The 23,988-nt window shown below is 37.3% G+C and overlaps 1 protein-coding gene across 1 annotated transcript in view; it reads left to right on the forward strand.

Annotated features, from left to right (window-relative positions):
* LONP2 (lon peptidase 2, peroxisomal) overlaps positions 1–23,988 on the forward strand; it is a 104,551-nt gene that overhangs the window by 54,833 nt on the left and 25,730 nt on the right. The window contains exons 9-11 of the mRNA XM_040497949.1: positions 541–691; positions 3,593–3,719; positions 12,667–12,800. Coding sequence (XP_040353883.1) covers positions 541–691; positions 3,593–3,719; positions 12,667–12,800 — 412 coding nt within the window. The remainder of the gene's footprint in view (positions 1–540; positions 692–3,592; positions 3,720–12,666; positions 12,801–23,988) is intronic.

Raw genomic sequence — 23,988 nt, forward strand, 5'->3', positions numbered from 1 at the left:
ATATAGTAGCATGGTAATTTTTACTAGTTTTCTCTTCTTTAGAATTCTCCTTTCAGTTAGAGACTTTATAACCAGATTTTCTGATAATGTTTGAGAAGTATACTAATTATTTTACCTATTCCTGAGAATTTCAAAATACTCTACACATTTTCTCCATATGCCCAAAGCAGTTAAGAGGGGATGTGTTACCAAATGAAACTGGTTCTGTAGGATTGGTAACTTATTTATGGCCACAGAGTCACTCATTAATAAATAGATTTAAGAGCAGAGCTTGAAAGGGTAATTTTTGCTTCCTTGTACATTTATATATATTCAAAAATTTTGACATTGAACACATTTCTTTTTTCTTTTTTCTTTTTTTTAAACTATTTAGAATGTGAGGAATGTAAGAATGGTGCTCAGGTTTTAGTGCTATACCCATGTTTTTCAAACTAACTATATTGAGCAGAAATATTGAACTTGCTAACACATCATATGTGTTTTAATTTATACAGCTTTCTGTTGGAACTTCGTATTTAAATGTTTATTGTTCTCTCACAGGTGTTGGATCCTGAACAAAACCATAACTTCACAGATCATTATCTAAATGTGGCCTTTGACCTTTCCCAAGTTCTTTTTATAGCTACTGCCAACACAACTGCTACTATTCCACCTGCCTTGTTGGACAGAATGGAGATCATTCAGGTCCCAGGTACTTGATTCATAAATAAAATCATTATTTGATATTTTTTGCCTTTCTGAACATAACCCTTGAAGTTGTGCTGTGGAGTTTTGAACAAAAAGTTGATTTGCCAGTGGATGATCTTCAGAGTTGTAAGTCTGATATAAACCAGCTTTTATACAGAGGCTCCTGGCTGGCTCAGCTTGTAGAGCACGTGACACATAATCTCAGGGTCGTGAGTTCAAGCCCCACATTGGGCATGGAGCCTAGTTAAAAATAAGAAAATGAAAAAGTAAAGATTAAACCAGCTTTTATGTAGATTCAAAGTCTAGAACAGCAAAACTTTGTTTTAATCATGACATAAGATTACGTATATGTTCTGTAAGATGTCAAGAATAAATTTTGTGTAACAGTTTTAGACTTAGCATTAAAGAATGTTTTCCAGTGTCTTGGAAAACAAGACATTCTTCTTTAAAACTGTTTCTAAACTCATACATAAAAATAATTTTAAATAATTTACTTTTTCTAAGTGTACTCTTTTTTTTTTTTTTTTTTAATTGTTTACTTATATTTGAGAGAGAGAGAGAGCAAGCAGGGGAAAGGCAGAGAGAGAGGGAGACATAGAATCCGAAGCAGGCTTCAGGCTCCGAGCCATCAGCACAGAGCCCGATGTGGGGCTTGAACTCATGAACCATGAGATCATGACCTGAGCTGAAGTCAGACACTTAACTGACTGAGCCACCCAGGCACCCCAATAATTTATTTTTTCAAAATGAGTATCTAAAACCCAAAAATAGATCTTTCCATGATCAATTTAGCTTCCTGTCCATCAGATTTTGAAGTTTTTATTGTTGAAGAAAGTGTAATCATTTATTTTTGTTAAGAGTTAGGTCCTAAAGAGTAGCTGAACTTCTCTTTATAGCATTTGGCCTCACTTTTACATAAAAGCACAGGGTTCTTTTAAATTCTTCTTTTTGGATCTGTCAAGTAGTTACCTTTTTTTTTTTTTTTTTTTAACCATGTCTTCTTCACTGGAGTGTGCAAAATAAAGTCCTTCAGTTATTAACACTAAATAAACCCCAGTGTTTTCACCTTCTTTTAATTGCTTAGAAGTATTTTTTTTTCTAGAAGTGATTGAAATACAATTGGGTATTTGTTAAAATGAAAATAGAGAAGAATCTAAATATATTTTGATCCTAAATAGAATCTAAATATGTATTTCATAATAATCTGAAACAAATTTTTATTATCAAGTGAATGATAATTGGATTTCTTAGTTATCTGTAAATGCTGCAAGTTCTAATATTTAGTTTTAAAATATGGTGGAGTAAAAAATTGTGTGCATATTTATAAGACTAAAATAAATAAGTAATGAGATCCAATTGCCTGGAAACTCCCAATTAAGGCAGAGAATCCATAAGATACATGATCTGAAGTGAAATCATCAGGACAGCTGCTGCACAAGTAGACACATACGAGGCCATTCTTTTCCTGTAGGTTCAGTTATCCTATCTCTTACTTTTTTGGCATTTTTTACTACCTTTTTCTACTCAAAAGCTGTCTTATCAGTTCTTTTTTATTTTGCTTATTAAATGGAAAGGGGGCAATTAGTTCAGGGAGAATTTTGTCTTATAGGATTTAAAGGCAAAGTCTATGCTCAGAAGGCCTTTAAATAAATAAGATCATAAAGTCTTTTAACTATATCAATTATATGTATAATTCCAAATGTACAGAGAAAAAAATTTTAGGGAAATGTCTTATTTTTTGTTTTGTTGTTAATATTTATAGCCAGCATTCTGAAAATAGCTCCTTTGCATCTCTTCCCTTGGAACCTATCACTTACTTAATTGAAGTCTTTGTTGTTGTTGCTGTGGTAAATTTTTCCAGTTACGTATCAAATTATGCTAAAGAAAAGAGATGTATTATTTGCCTTTTAAATAATAAAAATTTGCATTTGAGTTAAGGAGATAATTACCTCATAAGATTTGACTGAGATTTTTCCTCTTCTTTGAGAGATGTATTTTTTTTTTTAATTTTATTCTTTATTTTTTAAAACTTACATCCAAATTAGTTAGCATATAGTGAAACAATGATTTCAGGAGTAGATTCTTTAGTGCCCCTTACCCATTTATCCCATCCCACCTCCCATAACCCCTCCCATAGCCATCTCAGTTTGTTCTCCGTATTTATGAGTCTCTTCTGTTTTGTGCCCCTCCCTGTTTTTATATTATTTTTGTTTCCCTTTCCTTATGTTCATCTGTTTTGTCTCTTAAAGTCCTCATATGAGTGAAGTCATATGATATTTGTCTTTCTCTGACTAATTCTGCTTAGCATAATACCCTCTAGTTCATCCACGTAGTTGCAAATGGCAAGATTTCATTCCTTTTGATTGCCAAGTAATACTCCATTGTATATATATACCACATCTTCTTTATCCATTCATCCATCGATGGACATTTGGGCACTTTCCATAATTTGGCTATTGTTGATAGTGCTGCTATAAACATGGGGGTGCATGTGTCCCTTCGAAACAGTACACCTGTATCCTGTGGATAAATGCCTAGTAGTGCAATTGCTGAATCATAGGGTAGTTCTATTTTTAGTTTTTTGAGGAACCTCCATACAGTTTTCCAGAGTGGCTGCACCAGCTTGCATTCCCACAGAGAGGTATTATTAATCAAGAGACTTTCAAACCATGCTCAGTAAATGGTTTTTTTTTATTTGTTTGTTGGCAGAGTTGGAAATATTAATGGTTATTAGCTAGAGATTAAATTTCTTTATTCTGATTATAATTTTAGTTGAAATAACACTTAAATTCAGTCTGAATCGAAGATCCATTGAGTCTGCATTTGATTCATTAAAAAAAAATGTGGCACCGTGGAAGCTGTGTGAATGATTACATTTTGAAATCAAAGGTCACTTTTTTCCCAGGGTATACACAAGAAGAGAAGATCGAGATTGCCCACAGGCACTTGATCCCAAAGCAGCTGGAACAGCATGGGCTGACTCCTCAGCAGATTCAGATCCCACAGGTTACTACTCTTGACATCATCACCAGGTTAGTCAGCCATCCTGAGGCCTCTGTAATGTTTGAGTCTCAAAAGGAGATTATTTTACTGGCAACTCATAGCATCCATTTCTCTCTCCCCATCAGATTCCCAGCAAGCATTACCACAACTTGATTTACATAGAGCTCTGTATTAGGCAGAAATTCATAGGGAAAGCATTTAGAGTATCTTCATAGCTGAGGACTTTAGTTGAGCCAAAATTTCAACTTTTTCACAATTTGATAAATTAAGAACCAAAAACAAGGAAAATATTGAGACACTTTATATGCCCCAGGACCTTAAAAGTTAAATTCTCTTAAGAGGTGGGATGCTACTTTCAGATACCTATTTTAAGTTATTCAGATTTTCTTTTCTTCTCTTTGAGAGATTTTAAACATCCTTAGAATTTTCATCTTGGGAATTAACACCAGAACAATAGAGAGGGTGCTTTCCCAAGTTAGCTACCAAGTGCTTAAGCCTGTAGCCAGCAGTACCTAAATTATCTGAATAGAGTATTGCTTCATCTGATTTATAGATTCCATGTTTGAATGGAAAATATACCCTGTTGAGAATTTATATCTGCAGCAGCCTCTTACAGTTTTCCTGGCTCAGTGTTACAGATCCATTGCATCATCTGGCAAATTGTGTTGAGCTGCCAAACACTCCTCACGCGGCCCTCTCGCAGTAACTGCTTTTTTTTTTAGCAGAAGCAAAGTATCTCTCCATTTTAAACTTTGACTTAGAGTTTGGCCAGACTGTTTTTTTTTTTTATCTAAGCCAGCCTTCTTATGGAAGTCTATTTGGAAGTCTGTTTAAATTTATACACAAGACTAGATCTGACCTGGGAGTTCCTTTTCATAACTTGTGATTCATGGTGTGGATAATGCCAGGGGAAATAAAATAGGTGATTTATATGCCAAAGTCTTCCAACAATATTATTCCAGATAACACCCCTGATGCCTTTGCGTAACTTTCAACAAGTCACTTAACCTTTTTCCTAGCTTCCCCATCTGTAAAATATGAGTGAAAGAAAAAAAATATCTGGATAAAAATAATAATGACTTTGAAGAGTAATCATTATTTGTATTTCCCAATTGTTGCTTCGAGAACTATTTCTTTTTTATAAACTTGTTTGCCCAAAATATCAAATATTAAAAGCTATGGACATTAGGAAATGTCTCTGAGTAGTTTTAATATATTTAAAAACAGCGTAGGTATTTGCTACTCCAAGCAAGTTTTGGCTATTTTTTAGTGAGCTACCAAGCTTAGGATATAGTTTTTCATCTTTTGATGTATTTTTCATCTTTGTGTGTGTCCTAGTCTGAGACCCATAATGTTCAGGAGGAGGGGAGGGGATCTCAGATCTCATCTAGTCCCTCATGGTATAACTAGTCTACTTGAGCTCCTCCAGTGCTAGAGGGCTCACTGCTGTCTACTCTTTGGTAAGTAAATAAATGGTTATAAAATAATCTTTATGTTCTCCTCCCTATATTTTCCTAGTTCTGCCTTAAGCACCTGGAATCTAAGGATAAATTCCTCCCTTGTACAGCCCCTCTGGCATTAAAAAAAAAAAAAGTCAGGTCCACTTCCCATAAATGTTCTCTTTTTCAAGTTAAACATTCCTATTCTCTTTACGCTTCCTCTTGACCCACTTTCAAGACTTTTCACCTTTCTGATTAGTCATCTTCTGGATGATGTCTGTGAAATCAATGTCCCTTTTAAAATTAAACACCCAGAGTGGAACTCAGTATTTCAGACGTAGCCCAAACAATTTGTGGTATAAGACTACTGGTTTTCTTATTTTGATTATATTATTTTATGACTGTATCTGAAGATACAGCTTTCTTAGGTTGTTCTCTTGCATATTGCACTTACAGTTACCAAACATCTTCACTTGTTTTTCATACGAATTTCTGAGTTCAGTCTGTCTCATTCTGTATTCATAGGGTTGAGTTTTATAAAGCCCAAAGGGAGAGGAGTTTGTAGTTATGTATATTTTGTTGTCGGTCTCAGCTACCATTGCAGCAAATTGATTTTTTTTTATCTTGATTATCTTTAGTTTTATGTCTTCTGGAAATTGGCATAGGTAGCATCTTCATACTCATATCATAGATAAGAAACATCAGCCACTTCTCATTTGATAATGGTCATTCTTCCCTTTCTGGTTTAAAAATACTAAATAGGGATAGTGTGTCTAGTTTCTTTCAATCAGTTGTTAATGTTATATTGTCTCCATTAGCTCCTAGCCCGTTATTGTTCTGACCACCTTAAAAAAAAAAAGGCAGTATTTCATTTGTATTGCTATGGTTGTCATTATTTCTGGCAGTTTATTCTGAACTTCCTGGTACCAATTTCTTCATGTTTGTGCCATTCCCCGGTAAGCTTCTGCAATCCCTGTTCTTTCATCTTTTGTCCAGACCCTTTAATCTGAGCTCATCAGCTGGTTGTCTAGGAAGCTACATTGGGTTTTTGTTTTTGTTTTTGTTTTTACACGTTGGTTTGTTTAGTTTTAACATGCCTCTCTTTTTTCTTCCTTACTGAAATTATATGCAGTTGTATAATAATGGACTTTATGCTTACCTCTTCCTATCCCTTTGATTCAAATGAGTTTTATTTTAGAGTGTTTGGCCAAGAGTTTTTGTCTTTTCTCAGAACTTTTGAATTAAAAAAAATTTTTAGTGTTTATTTTTTTTTAATTTTTAAAAAAACATTTTTATGTTTATTTTTGAGAGAAAGAGACCAAGTGCAAGCGGGGGAAGGGCAGAGAGAGAGACGGAGACACAGAATCTGAAGCAGGCTCCAGGCTCTGTGCTGTCAGCACAGAGCCAGACGCAGGGCTTGAACGCACGAAACCGTGAGATCATGACCTGAGCCAAAGTCAGACACTTAACCGACTGAGCCACCCAGGTGCCCCTGTTGTTTTTTGTCTTTAATTTTTTTTTTTAATATTTATTTTTCAGAGACAGATAGAGTCAGAGTGGTCAGAGTGCAAGTAGAGGAGGGACAGAGAGAGAAGGAGACACAGAATTCAAAGTAAGCTCCAGGCTCTGAGCAAGCTGTCAGCACAGAGCTCAACACGGGGCTCAAACCCACAAACCATGAGATCCTGACCTGAGCTGAAGTCGGACGCTCAACGACTGAGCCACCCAGGCACCCCAATGTTTATTTATTTTTGAGAGAGGGAGAGAGAGAGAGAGCAAGCGCGTGAGCAGTGGAAGGGCAGAGAGAGAGGGAGGAGACAGAATCTGAAGCAGGCTCCAGGCGCTGAGCTGTCAGCGCAGAGCCCAACACTGAGCTCAAACATGAACCGTGAGATCATGACCTGAGCCAAAGTCGGATGCTCAACCAGCTAAGCCACCCAGGTGCCCCTAAACTTTTGAAATTTGCTTCCCTAAAGTTTAGAATATATGTGTGACTGCCTAATCAAATCCAGTTTTTCAGATAAATCTATATTCTCTACCTGATACTATTCAAATCCATCCAGAGTTGGGAGGCCAAAAATGGTTGTGCCAAATAATGTTTTATGCAGTAGCTTATAGAATTTAAATCTAACATAAGTTTTTTAAGACAGCTCTGCTTAACCACATTTAGAATCTTCTTCGCAAATTCACGGTGCTTGTATCAGCATACTTTCTTTCTCTAGAAGTCTCTGAAAATACACTGAATAGAGGTGACTAGTTCAGTTCCTAGTAAACTCTAGATTTCTGTTGGGGCATCTGGATGACTCAGTCGGTTAAGCGTCTGACTCTTGATTTCGGCTCAGGTCATGATCTCCCAGTTCATGAGATCGAGCCCCCCAATAGGGCTCTGCACTGACAGGGCAGAGCCTGCTTAGGATTCTCTCTCCCTTTCTCTCTGCCCTTCCACTACATGCGTGCTCTGTCTCTCTCTCTCTCTCTCTCTCTCTCTCTCTCTCTTTCTCTGTCTCTGTCTCTCCCTCTCTAAAAATAAATAAATAAACATTAAAAAAACCAGATTTTTATTTATGATTATTTTTTGCTTTAGTTGGAAAAAAGTTTTATTTTTCTGATTCTTCCAGCAATTTTTCAAGTATGATAAATTCATCTTAAATTTTCTTAAATTGACAAATTTTGGTTTAGAAAGCTCTTAACATATCATCAAGGAGTAAATGATGTCTTATCTGCTGCCAGATTTACTTTGGCAATGTAAATTGAAGAACCAAGGATTCATTTTTAAGTATAGGATAATTATGCAAGATAAAATCTGTATAAAGGGGAAAGTTATAGCTGAAAATACATCTGAATATTTAAGAAATAACAATAATGAGGAATTTTTAAATGTGAGGAAGTTTAGTACCTAAGAAAATGTGATGAACATTTGGGGCACCTCAGTGGCTCAGTTAGACATCTCCAACTCTTGAGTTCAGCTCAGGTTATGATCCCAGGGTTGTGGGATTGAGTCCTTTGTTGGACTCCATGCTGAGTGTGGAGCTTGCTGGGGGTTCTCTCTCTTCCTCCCTCATTCCCTCCCTCCCTCTGTCTATTCCCTCCCACCCCCCTCCCCTGCTCACCTACACACTCTCTCTCTAAATTAAAATTTCTCTCTTTTTTTTTTTTTTTGCTGAGTCTCTGTCTGGTTTGGGAATCAAAGGAATGCTGGCTTCGTAGAATGAGTCTGGAAATTTTCCTTCCCTTTCTATTTTTTGGAAAACCTTGAGAAGGATAGGTATTATCTCTGCTTTAAATGTCTGGTAGAGTTCCCCAGGGAAGCCATCTGGTCCTGGACTCTTCTTTGTTGGGAGATTTTTGGTAACTGATTTCAGTTTCTTCACTGGTTATGGGTCTGTTCAAGTTTTCTATTTCTTCCTGTTTGAGTTTTGGAAATGTGTGGGTGCTTAGGAATTTGTCCATTTCTTCCAGGTTGTCCAATTTGTTGGCATATAATTTTTCATAGTGTTCCCTGATAATTGCTTGTATCTCTGAGGGATTGGTTGTAATAATTCCATTTTCATTCATGATTTTATCTATTTGGGTGTTCCCCTTTTCTTTTTGAGAAGCCTGGCTAGAGGTTTATCAATTTTGTTTATTTTTTCAAAAAACCAACTCTTGGGTTTATTGATCTGCTCTACAGTTTTTTTAGATTCTATATTGTTTATTTCTGCTCTAATCTTTATTATTTATCTTCTGCTGCTGGGTTTGGGGTGTCTTTGCTGTTTTGCTGTTAGATTCTATATTTGGGATTTTTCTTGTTTCTTGAGATAGGCCTGGATTGCAATGTATTTTCCTCTCAGGACTGCCTTTGCTGCATCCCAAAGCGTTTGGATTGCTGTATTTTCATTTTCATTTGTTTCCATATATTTCTTAATTTCTTCTCGAATTGCCTGGTTGACCCATTCATTCTTTAGTAGGTGTTCTTTAACCTCCATGCTTTTGAAGGTTTTCCAGACTTTTTCCTGTGGTTGATTTCAAGTTTCATAGCATTGTGGTCTGAAAGTGTGCATGGTATGATCTCAATTCTTGTATACTTATGAAGGGCTGTTTTGTGAGCCAGTATGTGATCTATCTTGGAGAATGTTCCATGTGCACTCGAGAAGAAAGTATATTCTGTTGCTGTGGGATGCAGAGTTCTAAATATATTTGTCAAGTCCATCTAATCCAATGTATCATTCAGGGCCCTTGTTTCTTTATTGATCCTGTGTCTAGATGATCTATCCATTGCTGTAAGTAGAGTATTAAAGTCCCCCGCAGTTACCACATTCTTATCAATAAGGTTGCTTATGTTTGTGATTGTTTTATATATTTGGGGGCTCCCGTATTTGGCACATAGACATTTATAATTGTTAGCTCTTCCTGATGGATAGACCCTGTAATTATTATATAATGCCCTTCTTCATCTCTTGTTACAGCCTTTAAAGTCTGGTTTGTCTGATATAAGTATGGCTTTCTTTTGACTTCCATTAGCATGATAAATAGTCCTCCATCCCCTCACTTTCAATCTGAAGGTGTCCTCAGGTCTAAAATGAGTCTCTTGTCAACAGCAAATAGATGGGTCTTGTTTTTTTTTTTTTTTTTTTTATCCATTGTGATACCCTATGTCTTTTGGTTGGAGCAATTAGTCCATTTATATTCAGTGTTATTATTGAAAGATATGGGTTTAGAGTCATTGTGGTGTCTTTAGGTTTTATGCCTGTAGTGATATCTCGGGTCCTTTGTGGTCCTTGCAACATTTCACTCGCAGAATCCCCCTTAGGATCTCTTGTAGGGCTGGTTTAGTGGTGATGAATTCCTTCAATTTATGTTTGTTTGGAAAGACCTATATCTCTCCTTCTATCCTGAATGACAGACTTGCTGGATAAAGGATTCTCAGGTGCATATTTTTTCTGTTCATTGCATTGAATATTTCCTGCCATTCCTTTCTGGCCTGCCAAGTTATAGATGCAAAAATTCTCAATAAGATATTAGCAAATCGAATTCAACAGCATATAAAAAGAATTATTCGCCATGATCAAGTGGGATTCATTCCTGGGCTGCAGAGCTGGTTCAACATTCGCAAATCAATCAATGTGATACATCACATTAATAAAAGAAAAGATAAGAACCATATGATCATATCAATCGATACAGAAAAAGCATTTGACAAAATTCAGCATCATTTCTTAATAAAAACCCTCGAGAAAGTTGGGATAGAAGGAACATACTTAAACATCATAAAAGCCATTTATGAAAAGCCCACAGCTAATATCATCCTCAGTGGGGAAAAACTGAGAGCTTTCCCCGAGATCAGGAACACAACAGGGATGTCCACTCTTACCACTGTTGTTTAACATAGTGTTGGAAGTGCTAGCATCAGCAATCAGACAACAAAAGGAAATCAAAGGCATCAAAATTGGCAAAGATGAAGTTGAGCTTTCACTTTTTGCAGATGACATGATATTATACATGGAAAATCTGATAGACTCCACCAAAAGTCTACTAGAACTGATATGTGAATTCTGCAAAGTCACAGGATACAAAATCAATGTACAGAAAACAGTTGCATTTTTATACACTAATAATGAAGCAAAAGAAAGAAATAAACTGATCCCACTCACAATTGCACCAAGAAGCATAAAATACCTAGGAATAAAGCTAACCAAAGTTGTAAAACATCTGTATGCTGAGAACCATAGAATGCTTATGAAGGAAATTGAAGAAGATATAAAAAAATGGAAAAACATTCCGTGTTCATGGATTGGAAGAATAAATATTGTTAAAATGTTAATACTACCCAAAGCTATCTACACATTCAATGCAATTCCAATCAAAATTGAACCAGCATTCTTCTCGAAGCTAGAACAAGCAATCCTAAAATTTGTATGGAACCACAAAAGACCCCAAATAGCCAAAGTAATATTGAAGAAGACAACCAAAGCAGGAGGCATCACAATCCCAGACTTTAGCCTCTACTACAAAGCTGTCATCATCAAGACAGCATGGTATTGGCATGAAAACAGACACATAGACCAGTGGAATAGAATAGAGACTCCAGAATTGGACCCACAAAAGTATGGCCAACTAATCTTTAACAAAGCAGGAAAGAATATCCAATGGAAAAAAGACAGTCTCTTTAACAAAGGGTGCTGGGAGAACTGGACAGCAACATGCAGAAGAATGAAACTGGGCCACTTTATTATACCATTCACAAAAATAAACTTAAAATGGATGAAGGACCTGAATGTGAGACAGGAAACCATCAAAACCTTAGAGGAGAAAGCAGGAAAAAACCTCTGTGACCTCAGCCACAGCAATTTCTTATTTGACATATCTCCAAAGGAAAGGGAATTAAAAGCAAAAACGAACTATTGGGACCTCATGAAGATAAAAAGCTTCTGCACTGCAAAGGAAACAATCAACAAAACTAAAAGGCAACCGACAGAATGGGAAAAGATATTTGCAAATGACATATCGGACAAAGGGCTAGTATCCAGAATCTATAAAGAACTCACCAAACTCCACACCCGAAAAACATAATCCAGTGAAGAAATGCACAGAAAACATGAATAGACACTTCTCTAAAGACATCCAGATGGCCAACACGCACATGAAAAGATGCTCAACTTCTCTCCTCATCAGGGAAATACAAATCAAAGCCACACTCAGATACCACCTCACGCCAGTCAGAGTGGCTAAAATGAACAAATCAGGAGACTATAGATGCTGGAGAGGAGGTGGAGAAACGGGAACCCTCTTGCACTGTTGGTGGGAATGCAAACTGGTGCAGCCGCTCTGGAAAACAGTGCGGAGTTTCCTCAAAAAATTAAAAATAGATCTACCCTATGACCCAGCAATAGCACTGCTAGGAATTGACCCAAGGGATACAGGAGTGCTGATGCATAGGGGCACTTGTACCCCAATGTTTATAGCAGCACTTTCAACAATAGCCAAATTATGGAAAGAGCCTAAATGCCTATCAACTGGTGAATGGAAAAGAAATTGTGGTTTACATACACAATGGAATACTACATGGCATTGAGAAAGAATGAAATCTGGCCTTTTGTAGCAACATGGATGGAACTGGAGAGTGTTATGCTAAGTGAAATAAGTCATACAGAGAAAGACAAATACCCTATGTTTTCACTCTTATGTGGATCCTGAGAAACTTAATGAAAGACCATGGGGGAAGGGAAGGGAAAAAAAAAAAAGTTAGGGAGGGAGCCAAACCATAAGATAAGAGCCTCTTAAAAACTGAGAACAAAGTGAGGGTTGATGGGGATGGGAGGGAGGGTAGGGTGGGTGATGGGTATTGAGGAGGGCACCTGTTGGGATGAGCACTGGGTGTTGTATGGAAACCAACTTGACAATAAATTTCATATTAAAAATTAATTAATTAAAATAAAAAGACTTAAAAAAAATGTAATGAACTTTTAAATGTACACTCTTTCATATAAATGTTAATCATATTATTTCTATTTTTACAGGTGGTGCTTAGCCAAAATAAAATATTTTTCTTTGATGACAGGTATACCAGAGAGGCAGGGGTTCGCTCTCTGGATAGGAAGTTTGGAGCCATTTGCCGAGCTGTTGCTGTGAAGGTGGCAGAAGGACAACATAAAGAAGCCAAGTTGGACCATTCTGATGTGGCTGAGGGAGAAGGTCTGTGACTTTGATTTGGTACTCTCAGGCTTGGTGGGAGGAGGCCATGGCAAAAAAGAGTTGGATGTGGAGGGGTGGTGTTGGATAGTCCTTGGAGCAGTGGCACATAATACTCCACCGGTAAAGACGTCCAGTGAATAAGTAATAACTTAACATTGATGTATTTTATTAAGAGGATTCTCTTTTACAAATAGTACAGAGTTTAGGCTGGAATAATACTCAGTATTAATGCTTTAAGGGTATCATAAATTTCTCCAGATTTATGATGGTAAGCTTTACGTATGGGTTCTGGTGTTCTCTTTTTTCCCTTTGATCCACACTGTTGTTGAGTCTTTCAGTATTTATACCATAGAAAATTATTACAGCAGTTAAAAAAATCCAAGCTGTCCAAATACCTCACGGGTAGATCTTTGTACTCTGGAAGAGCTTTATATATAATAATTTGTTTGTCTTACACATTTTCTTTGATAGGTATACAATTAAAATGTAATTTATATTATTTTTTTCTTAAATAATTGTGGAGGTGGTGATGGGAAAAAAAAAGAAGCGTTCTATTACTAAATCAAATGTGGACATTTCCATTGGTACCCGGTTTGCAAGTTTTAATTTGTTGCCCCAGACCTGTACAGGGTCTCAGTTCATCATCCCATGCTGCTTGCCAAAACTTGCTTTAACAAAACATGACTTGAGCAGAAGGGAATTGGAATTTTCTCTTATAGTAAAAAGATTTGTTAGATGTCCTACCATTTCCATAGCTCTTCCTAGAAAGGAGTTTGATGAATGTGGTTGGAGAACTGTAATTTGTGAGACATATAGTGGAACAGATGTAAAAATCTTCCCTGTTTTTCCTTGTGTTGCTAAGCACAGTACATTTTACATGTTATCATCAAAAGAGTAGACTTTCATATAATCATCCTGTTTCCAGTATGATGCTTCCACCCCTGCTCCTACTGTGCCAGAACCTTCCTGGTTTGCTTTCTCCAGGGCGTAAACTTCCCATTTCTGTTCAACTAGAGAGGCTAGTGCCCTGGTTCTGTGGAGTAGGGGTAGGGATCTTGAGCTCTAATTGTTTCTTACGCAGACTTTAACATTTTTATGTTTAGTACTGTACATTACCCATCAGTATTTTCAGGGGTACTTCGAATTCCCTAGCTTTTGTAGGATTGTATGGACAACTCCCCTTCCCCCACAGACGTTAAGGCTTCTCATTTCTCTAGGTTAAATGTTTGTTACTTCCTGTTCACCTGCTGTTTTCCATAATACTGTTAGCATCTCTTATTAGCTGTTGTCTTCTGTCTTAATTCTTTTTGTCCTTAAGGGTTTATACTTTCTTAATTTCTTAATTGTCATTTTAGTAGGACTTGGAGAGGAAGTTTAAAGATAAACACTTGTTCAGACCATTATTTTCAAAAATCTGAATTTTCTTCAAAAATTTTTTAATGTTTATTTATTTTTGAGAGAGACAGAGTGCAAGCAGGGGAGGGACAGAGAGACAGGGAGACACATAATCTGAAGCAGGCTCCAGGCTCTGAGCTGTCAGCACAGAGCTGGATGCGGGGCTTGAACCTACGAACTGTGAGATCATGACCTGAGCCAAAGTCAGATGCTTAACTGACTGAGCCACCCAGGTGCCCCTCAAAAATCTGAATTTTTTAAAAATGCCCTAAATGAGTGGTAACCTATCAAGAATGGAATGAATAACTGGTGTAGCTGACAGTGACAGTGGAGAACTGAAGTGTTTTTCCCCTTTTTCTCTTTCTAAATGTAAGACCTAGATCCTCCTGAATTTCCTCCTTTTTATTCTTGCAACACTCCCTTTGTGCTGTGGCCTGCAGGCCAAAGGAAGCTTACCGTAGTCATGCAGTGCTTAACGTTTATATATATGTCCATTAGCATATTTCTAACAATGTCTGTGATCATATTAGCTATTTAAGGATAACCCTGAAATATTCAAGAACTTGTTCAAACAGCTTGTGAACTGTATGGGAACATGCATTTTTTCATGGCAACATTTATTTGGTTACTTTTTCTTAATCCATGATTCACAGAACAAACCCTAAATGATAACATAACTAAGCAGATTTGAGTAGTTAAGATACTACCTAGGTCATCTAGATAAATAATTAGGATAAATACTTGTCTCTTGATGGTGATTTTGGTTGTGGTTCTCATTAGATGCCTGTGGACTCTACAGTGATTCAAATATTGTAAGATACCCTTGAGTTTACTATAAATGACTCTCCTCCAGATTTTAGTAAGATAATTATAAGGTGTCTTGAAATTAGTGTTTATCAGCTCAACCAATCCAAAAGGAACATTTCTACAAAAGAGTTAATACTAGGTTTTTATGCCAGAAAGTTCAAATGGTGCAAGCTTAATAACTGAAAGTTCCTCATTAAGAAATGAATTATTTAACATCAGAGTATAAAATAGAACAGTTGTTTTAGAAACTTCAAGGAATGCAGTGAGGGAGTTATTTTTAATGTTAAAATACTGCTGGACTTGGAGTTACTGCCAGGAAGAAAAGTAATTTCAGGCCACAAGCTTCAAAACAGGCAGAAACCTCCAGTGTATCGAACACACTTTCTGGAGTAGGCCCAGAAACACTGGTCTGTGAACAGTTGTCTTTGTATTTGTGGGGTCTGAACTGGCAGTTAAACGGAACAAATAATAACGGAATTTAAAAGCCTGGTGAGATTTATAGTTGATCCGCATTTGAGGAGGAATATTTATGGTTTCGGTCACTTACCCATGAAGTATGGGAATTATTTCATAAAAGCAGTACTGCCTGTGTTTTTCGCATGTTACTGTAGTATTCTGAATTGTACTTTTTTCCTTCCGGGATATTGGTTGTGTTGGGAGATTAAAAAAAAAATAGGTGGCTAAAGTTTTATTCTCCTTTTTGCCTGCCTTTAGCTATGGACACACATGTCTGATTTACTCAATTTTGCATACTTGGATGTTTCTCTGTAAAGAGTTAGGCAAATGTCCATTTGTTCCAGTACTTATGTATCATATGTGTCCATTTAATATCTAGTAAGATTTTCCCTTCAAAAATGATCCTCAGGAAATGATTTGTGTTCTAATCAATCCTTATAGTTTTTCAGAATATGGAACATTCTCAATTATTTTTGAAAAATAATAGTATTTATTGGTGAAGCTACCTTAAACTTAACCTCAAGATGCTAGTTTCTTACTTTCGTAGAAAGAATTGAAAAATTAGCTAGAAAAAAAAGAAATAACACAGATTTAATGGTTATTCATGAGGTATATAAGACGCCATTATAAATAAGCTTTTAAAATATCACTTAAAGGAATACTGTGTTTATGTTATAGAACTCACAGATAAACACTTTTAGGAACGTGTAAGGAGTGAATGGGTACTTTGGGCCTGGGATGAAATTTCCAGTGGTGGCATCATACACAGGTTCAAGAATGACTGTGTCCTAGACAGTCTTGATAGCTAGTTTAGGGTAAGTCCTCCAGCTTTGTTCTTCAGGATTGCCTGGGCTATTGTAGGTCCTTTATTATTTTTTTAATGATTATTTATTTTTGAGAGAGAGAGAGAGACAGGAAGCAGTAGAAGGGCAGAGAGAGAGGGAGACAAAGAATCCCAAGCTGCCTCTGTGCTGTTAGCAAAGCAGGGGAAGGGCAGAGAGAGGCTGACAGAATCCCAAGCTTGCTCCAAGCCATCAGTGCAGAGTCTAGTGCAGGGCTCGAACCCAGACACTACAGGATCATGACCTGAGCCAAAATCAAGATTCAGGTGCTCAACTGACTGAGCCATCCAGGTGTCGCTGTAGGTCCTTTAGCCACATAAATTTTAGAATCAGCTTGTCAATTTCCACAAATAAGTAAATAAAACCTCCTGATACTTTGATTGCATTGAATCTGTAAATCAGTTTGGGGAGAATTGACAATTTGATATTATCATGTCTCCTAATTTATGACTAGCTTGATTTAAGTCTTAATAAATGTTTTAAGTGTTTTAATAGTTTTCAGTGATGAGGTTTTGCATATTCTTTCTTTAGATATATTCCTAGTTGCTGGATCTTTGTGTATGTATATAATTGTAAATGGTATTTTTAATTTTTTATTTTCTATTTTTTTTCTGCTACTACCATGTGGGCATACTACATTGACCTCTATTCAGCAAACTTGCCAAATTGACTTATTAATTCTTTTTTTTTTTTTGACTTATTAATTCTAACTATAGATTCTTCTGGATTTTCTGTGTACACCATCAGTTATCAAAATTGGAAATAATGTCAGTTTCTACTTCTTCCTTTGCTGTTATTATACCTTTTATTTCATGTCTTCCCTGATGTACTAGCTGAGACCTTCAGGAGGATGTTGAATAGATATAGTGGTAATACCCAAAGTAGGCAGGAAAAAAAAATGTGAAGAAATTACCAGCCTATATAACCTTTGTTTTGTGCCCTCAGGCGACCACTCTTCACCTAATTGATGATAAAATCTCATTTGTACAGGATTCTCAGTAGCTGTCTAGTTTGATTCAATTCATATCCCTTCACAACATTCCCCGATAAACACTGTGCCTTGCCTATTTGATTCTGTTAGCTGATGCATCTTTATAAACTTGGCTATTTCCCAGTCCCCAAGAAAATAGAAGCTATAAGTTGGGGGAGAAAAAGCTGAGTGGTTGGGTGGTATGAGTCATAAGCAGTAGGATTTGATGTCCGTGAAAACATGCCTGTCCTCCCATTATAGATTCCCTGAGGACCCTGCTGACCACAGGTCAGACTCTGACAATTTCTGTAGTTCGGTTTGGATCTCTGTTTGGGTTGTATTTTGACACGTATTGTTTCTCTGGTACCTTTGCCTTGGGTACGATAGTAAAATCGACCTAATATTAAGTGGAAGAAGGTAGACATAATATGCTTAATTTTTTGGTATGTCCCTTCCAGACAACTTCACAGTTAAAAATGCGTCAAGATAAAGTATTTGAATTTTACGGCACCAGTTCTCCTCATCTGTTAACTTTAATTCTCCCAGTGCACCCACGACTGACTGGGGGAGGACAGGTACCCTGCTGCATTAGCATATCTGCTTAGTATTGCCAGGAGCCAGTGGGTCAGAGGCCGTGGGAAGAACCATGTGCTGAGGGAGTTTGGATGCCTGCTCCTTGCTTATTGTGCTTTTGTCACTGTACGTGCGTGCCATTCATTCTCGAGGCTAGCTCTTCTCCTAGCCTTTCTCGGGTCCATTTCCCGGAGGAATCCTCTTCTGTTGGGCCACCTTCAGTGTTCTTTGTTGTGTCTTCCTGCCATTGACTTCTCAGGCCCTGAGTATCCTTTATGATAGTTATTTTAAGTGTGGCTCCTTTGTAACCAAAACAGGAAGCTGTTCCTGCAAGAGAATCAAGTGTTTTGATTCTTTCAGCTGTTTTTTTTTTTTAATCAGTCCTCTGTTAATCTGAATCCTACCAATTCTCTCGTCACTCGTCTGCTGTCATGAATGTCATGAATACATTTCTTGTATCAGTGGAGAATACTGTAATTGAAGTAGTACAATGGAGAAAACATTGTAATGTTTTTAGGAAGTGACCTCTGAGCTTTATATAACTTTTTGCTAAGTTCTTTTGTCTTTGACTTCTTGGAGCAGTCTTGTACTTGTTGCAAGAACTGTCCCTATCTTTTGGATTTTACATTAGTTATCTAGTGCTGTGTAACAAATTACACCAAAATTTAGTAGATTAAAGCATTTAACAAACATTTATCATCTCACAGTATCTATGGGTCAGGAATCCAGGAACAGCTTAAACTTTGCTGGGGGAGTTATGGCTCAAGACCTCCCATGAGGTTAGACTCAAGCTGTCAGCCAACTTGAAGGCTTAACTCAGGGAAGATGTGCTTCCAACGTCACCTCCATGGTGGTTAGCAGATTTCAGTTCCTTGCTGACTATTGGCCAGATCTTCAGTCTGTCACCATATAAGGCTCTCCCTACTCTCACGACATGGCCCCTGGCTTTCCCCCATAAGAGTGATATGTGAAAGGGAAAGACAGAGTCTAGAACAGAAGCTATAATCTGACATAGTCATCACTTCTCCCACATTCTGTTGGTCACACAGACCAACTCTGGTACAGTGAGAGACGGCACCACACAGGCATGTGAAACCTAGGAAGTGGAGATTGCTGGGGGTCATCTTGAAGACTAGCTCTCACAGATTCTTTTTTTTCTTTATTTTAAAGAAGGCTTTTATACATCTCATGTCTGTTAATACAGCCCCCATTTCTGAGAGTTGAGATAGTTTGTTCAGAGTTCTAAAGAAAACCTGTGGTTTGGTTGTTAATAGAGAGTGGGAATTTCTGTGCTGCAGAAACAGTTAAGAGTAGCTGTGTTACTCTGCTAGGTGGGCCTTTGGGGGAGAAGAGCTTAATAAGACTCGCAGGCAAATGAGTGGTTCTTTAGCAACCACTTTTGTCAGCTTTCAGTGTGGATTTTGTTGATGTTCTTGTTTGTTTTATTTGGGGACATAAAAACGTTGTTAGCTGTTTTTAGTGAAGCAAGGATAATTGAGTAGTTTGCTGTCACTTGGTTCCAGTCACATGTAAACATCCTCAACTGTCTGAACCGGAATCCCGTATCTTCTTTTCTGGCTAGTGTTAGAACAAAAAAGAGAGAATAGTTTGGGTGTGTGCCTCTGAACCTGAAAACTGTACACCAGACCCTTTGGCTGTTTATTTTAGATTGTTTTAATACTGAGAAGTCAGATTTTTCATTTCTGAGGAGATGCCTGTGTCTGATGGGTAAGAGGTCTTTGAGCACCTTGTAACAAGTCCCAGTTTTAGTATTTAGGGACACTGGATTTAAATTGGCCCTACCTTTTCCTAATCCTGAAGTTACACAACTTTGAATATTTCTTCTTATTACAGAATTTACCAATTTAAACAGCTATAGCAATTTAGCAGCCATCACAGTCTAAGAAACTTCTTTGTCAGAAGGATTTTTCCAAGCCAACACTGAAGTCTGTGCCATTGAATCATGGCACATGCCATGCCGTTGATCATGATCCACGCGTCATACTTGAGCTGATTTCTTATCTGAGATCCAGGTCACATAAACAGGGCTTAGAAGTTTTAATTCAGCTTTGCATTTCAGTATGTAAAGCCTTTCTTCACCTGTTCTTTCCTTTGATTGTGTTAGGGCTCAGGACAAATAAAATTTTTTAATAGTCAAAGGAACTAAGGTTAACTGTGGAGGAAGATGGACTAAAGAGAGAGTATTAGTCCCAAGGCACCTGGCTTGCTGGTTCTAAAGCTTTGGAGATTTGTAGGGTTCTGTTACAGCTAACTGGGTTTTACAAACCAAGATTACAAAAAAAAAAAAAGAAAAAAAAGAAAAATGAAATCTAGAGAATAAGAGTTTGTATGCTTAATACTTTGCATTTGTAGAGATATTAGGCAGCACGTTGTGTCCAAACATGTAAAATCAAGTGATGTTTTAATGCTGAAATGAAAATATCATGTTGGCATGTAGTGCCAGTGTCATGAAGATACATTAATTTTTTTTTCTGACATTTACGCTAATTTATTCATTGTTCCCTCATCAATATTGGCCTGGTTTAAGAAAGATTTGTTTGCCTATGTAGACTGGAAGGAAGTGGCAGTGAAGGAAAAACCCTACTTACGTATGATAGGAGACAAAATATTTGTTATTTAAACTCTATTTTGGGACAGGAAAATCAAATATTGTCAACAAATTAAAAAGCCATTGTTTCATTTAATGAATCATATAGGAAGATGTCATGGCCTTTAAGTGTCATTCATTGTCTCATGTGATCAAAACCACCCTTTTAAGTTGCAAGATATTAATAACAATAGCATTTTTTTTTAATATTACACATGGCCTCTGCGTTTTAACTGATAATCTAAAGTTTCCCAAGACTATTTTTTGAATCTCTAATACAGGAAATGAGATTTATTCATGCACAAAACCTTCTTGGAGACAGTGGTCTGTGCTCCTTTGTCTGGTACAAAGTTAAGACCCTGTGTCTTGGACCCTTGTATAGTATCTCATTCAGTCAGTGATTCAGCTAGCATTTACTGTATGCCAGGTTCTAGATTGGTTCCTGGGAAGCAGATGAGGAAAACTCCTCTAATGAATATATTTAGTCCATTGGAGGAAGTAGATATATAAAAAATAATTTTTAGATGTGAGATGTTTCAAGCATTGTGCCAGTGTTTAAAGTGCTAATAGGGGCAGTGCCTGGGTGACTCAGTCGATTAAGCATCTGGCACTGGCTCAGGTCATGATATCGCAGTTCATGAGTTTGATGTCCACGTTGGGCTCTGTGCTGATAGCTCAGAGTCTAGAGTCTGCTTCAGAATCTATGACTCCCTCTCTCTCTGCCCCTCACCCACTCATGCTCTGTCTCTCAAAAATAAATAAGTGTTAAAAAAAAGTTTTTAAAAAAGTGCTGTGAGGCACTGAATTGATCATTGAAAGCTTTGTTATAGATATTGTAGCTTTTTGAAATTGCTTTTAGTAAGTTGAGACAAAATGGTCGTTTGCTTACATCTCAGAATTAATTGGAATGGATAAATAGATGGGAAAATATGTTTTCCAGATATTCTATTTTAATATTCTTTGTTTTCATGAACAGATAACTACTACTAAAATTGAGAAATGGTTCACAATCATAATTTCCATCAATATCTCAGTATTTACTATGTAGAAATGTTTAGTAGGTGAATTTGAAAGAAAATGTATTTGGTCATGTTAAGGTTGTGATCATCATCCCCAAAGTAATGAATTAAATACTGGCAGAAAGGATGTTAAAGATTTTGTTGCTAGCATAAGGGTTTTTCTGGGCATTTGAACCACGGATTTCTCCATTAGAACTAATTCCTTTAAAAAAAAAAAAAAAAGATTGAAAATATGCAGGCACAAATGCCTTGGCAGCCCCAGTCAGTAACTTGAATCTCAGTTGCATTTAGCACACTTCCTCTGGCTGGGAGCATGGTTTTCTGGAAAAGATTAACCTGAAGCTGACAGCACAAATTATACAGTTGGAAATATTCAGGTTTTTCTGATTTGTTTTTAAGATACTTTGTTTTCCCCTTCCTGCCTTCCCAAGAGAAAGCTCTCAGAAGCATTGTGTCCATGGTCAGTTTAGCTATGAGGCACATACTTGTACTATCTTGTAAGAAATGACAAAGCCGGTTATAATCTCAGCATCTCATCTCACTTTTTAAAGCAGACTCAGTTAAAAAAACAAAACAAAACAAAACTTAGTTGTTTTTATAACTGCAACCATACAAATCTTTCTATTTAGGCCTGAATGCAGTCTGGATCCATAAATGCAGTCTGGATCCATATATACATACCCACACTAAAGAGTTGAGATATAAACAGTATTCCCCTTCATTGGTCCGTGGGCAACCTGTCTGCCAACTAGCTGTTGACACACCTAGTAACACACCTCCTGCACCCATGCACACAAATAACAGTTCAAATGAATTTCATTTTGCTCCTGCTTCAGAATTCAGGAGCCCAGCATGATTGTAATAATATTATTACATAATTAATCTTCACTAATTAAAAATGTTTATGTTTACCCCAGAAAGTCAGCATTGAGAACAGTAATCTTTTGGCAGATCAAAGTAATCATTGTTTTGGTGATTTGTCATTCGTCCAGAGATTTTACAAAGATTTATTTCAACAGGCATAACTAAAGAGCTGTATTGTGTAAGGCACTGTGATGAGTTGGTGTGGCAAGATTAGAGCTCATCTAGGCTGACTCTCCTTCTGCAGATAAGGAACATAGGGCCCAGTTTCTTAGACAAGGTTTTGCTCCATAACTGTCAAATTATGGTCTGGGTGCTGTTCACTCCCTTCAGCCTAAAAGGTGTTCCAGAATAGTGGGAACTACAATGAGAAAGGTGTTTTGGGGGGTGCCTGGGTGGCTTAGTCGGTTAAGCATCCAACTTCAGCTCAGGTCATGATCTCACAGTTTGTGAGTTTGAGCCCTACGTCAGGCTCTGTGCTGACAGCTCAGAGCCTGGAGTCGGCTTCGAATTCTGTGTCTCATTCTCTCTCTGCCCCTCCCCCACTTGTGCTCTGCCTCTCTCTCTCAAAAAATAAATACATGTAAAAAAAATTTTTTTGGGTGGCGCAGTCGGTTAAGCGTCCGACTTCAGCCAGGTCACGATCTCGCGGTCCGGGAGTTCGAGCCCCGCGTCAGGCTCTGGGCTGATGGCTCAGAGCCTGGAGCCTGTTTCTGATTCTGTGTCTCCCTCTCTCTCTGCCCCTCCCCCCGTTCATGCTCTGTCTCTCTCTGTCCCAAAAATAAATAAACGTTGAAAAAAAAAAATTTTTTTTTAAGTGGTTTGGCATCTATTGTGGTTGATCTTGAACACAACTTCTAGAAGTTAGGAATTTGCTTAATTTGTGATGTAGGCCAGTAAAGATGAGGAAACGTGGAAGTGATGTAATCAGAGCAATGATTTAGAAAGATTCATTTGCAAGTAGTGAAGAACATGAGTACAGGCATACGTTGGAGATATTGAGGGCTTGGGTCCAGAACACCACATAAAGTGAATCAAGTGAATTTTTTTGGTTTCCCAGTACTTATAAAAGTTATATTTACACTATCCTGTAGTCTGTTAAGTATGCATTATGTCAAAAAAAATAATATACATACCTTAATTTAAAAATATTTTATTACTAAAAATGTTAATCATCATCTGAGCTTTCAGTGAATCTTAATCATAATTTTTGCTTGTGAAAGATCTTACCTCGATGATGATGGCTGCTGACTGTTCAGGGTGGTGGCTGCTGAAGGTTTGGGGTAGCTGTGGCAATTTCTTAAGACAGCAATGAAATTTGCCACATCGACTGTTCCTTTCACTAATGATTTCTCTGCAGCATGTGGTGCTGTTTGGTAGCATTTACCCACAGTAGAACTTCTTTCAAAATTGGGAGCCTGTCCTCTCAAACCCTGCTGCTGCTTTATCAACTAAATTCATGTAATATTCTGAATCCTCTGTTGTCATTCAAGAATCTTCACCACATCTTCATCAGGAGTAGATTCCATTTGAAGAAACTCCTTTCTTTGCTCATCCTTAAGAAGCAACTTCTCATCCCTTAAAGTTTTGTCATGAGATTGCACCAATTCAGTCCCATTTCTAGGCTCCACTTCTAATTCTAGTTCTCTTATCCTTT

The sequence above is a fragment of the Herpailurus yagouaroundi genome, unplaced genomic scaffold, assembly GCF_014898765.1.
Source record: "Herpailurus yagouaroundi ecotype Mexico unplaced genomic scaffold, PumYag 190, whole genome shotgun sequence".
Lineage (NCBI taxonomy): Eukaryota > Metazoa > Chordata > Mammalia > Carnivora > Felidae > Herpailurus > Herpailurus yagouaroundi.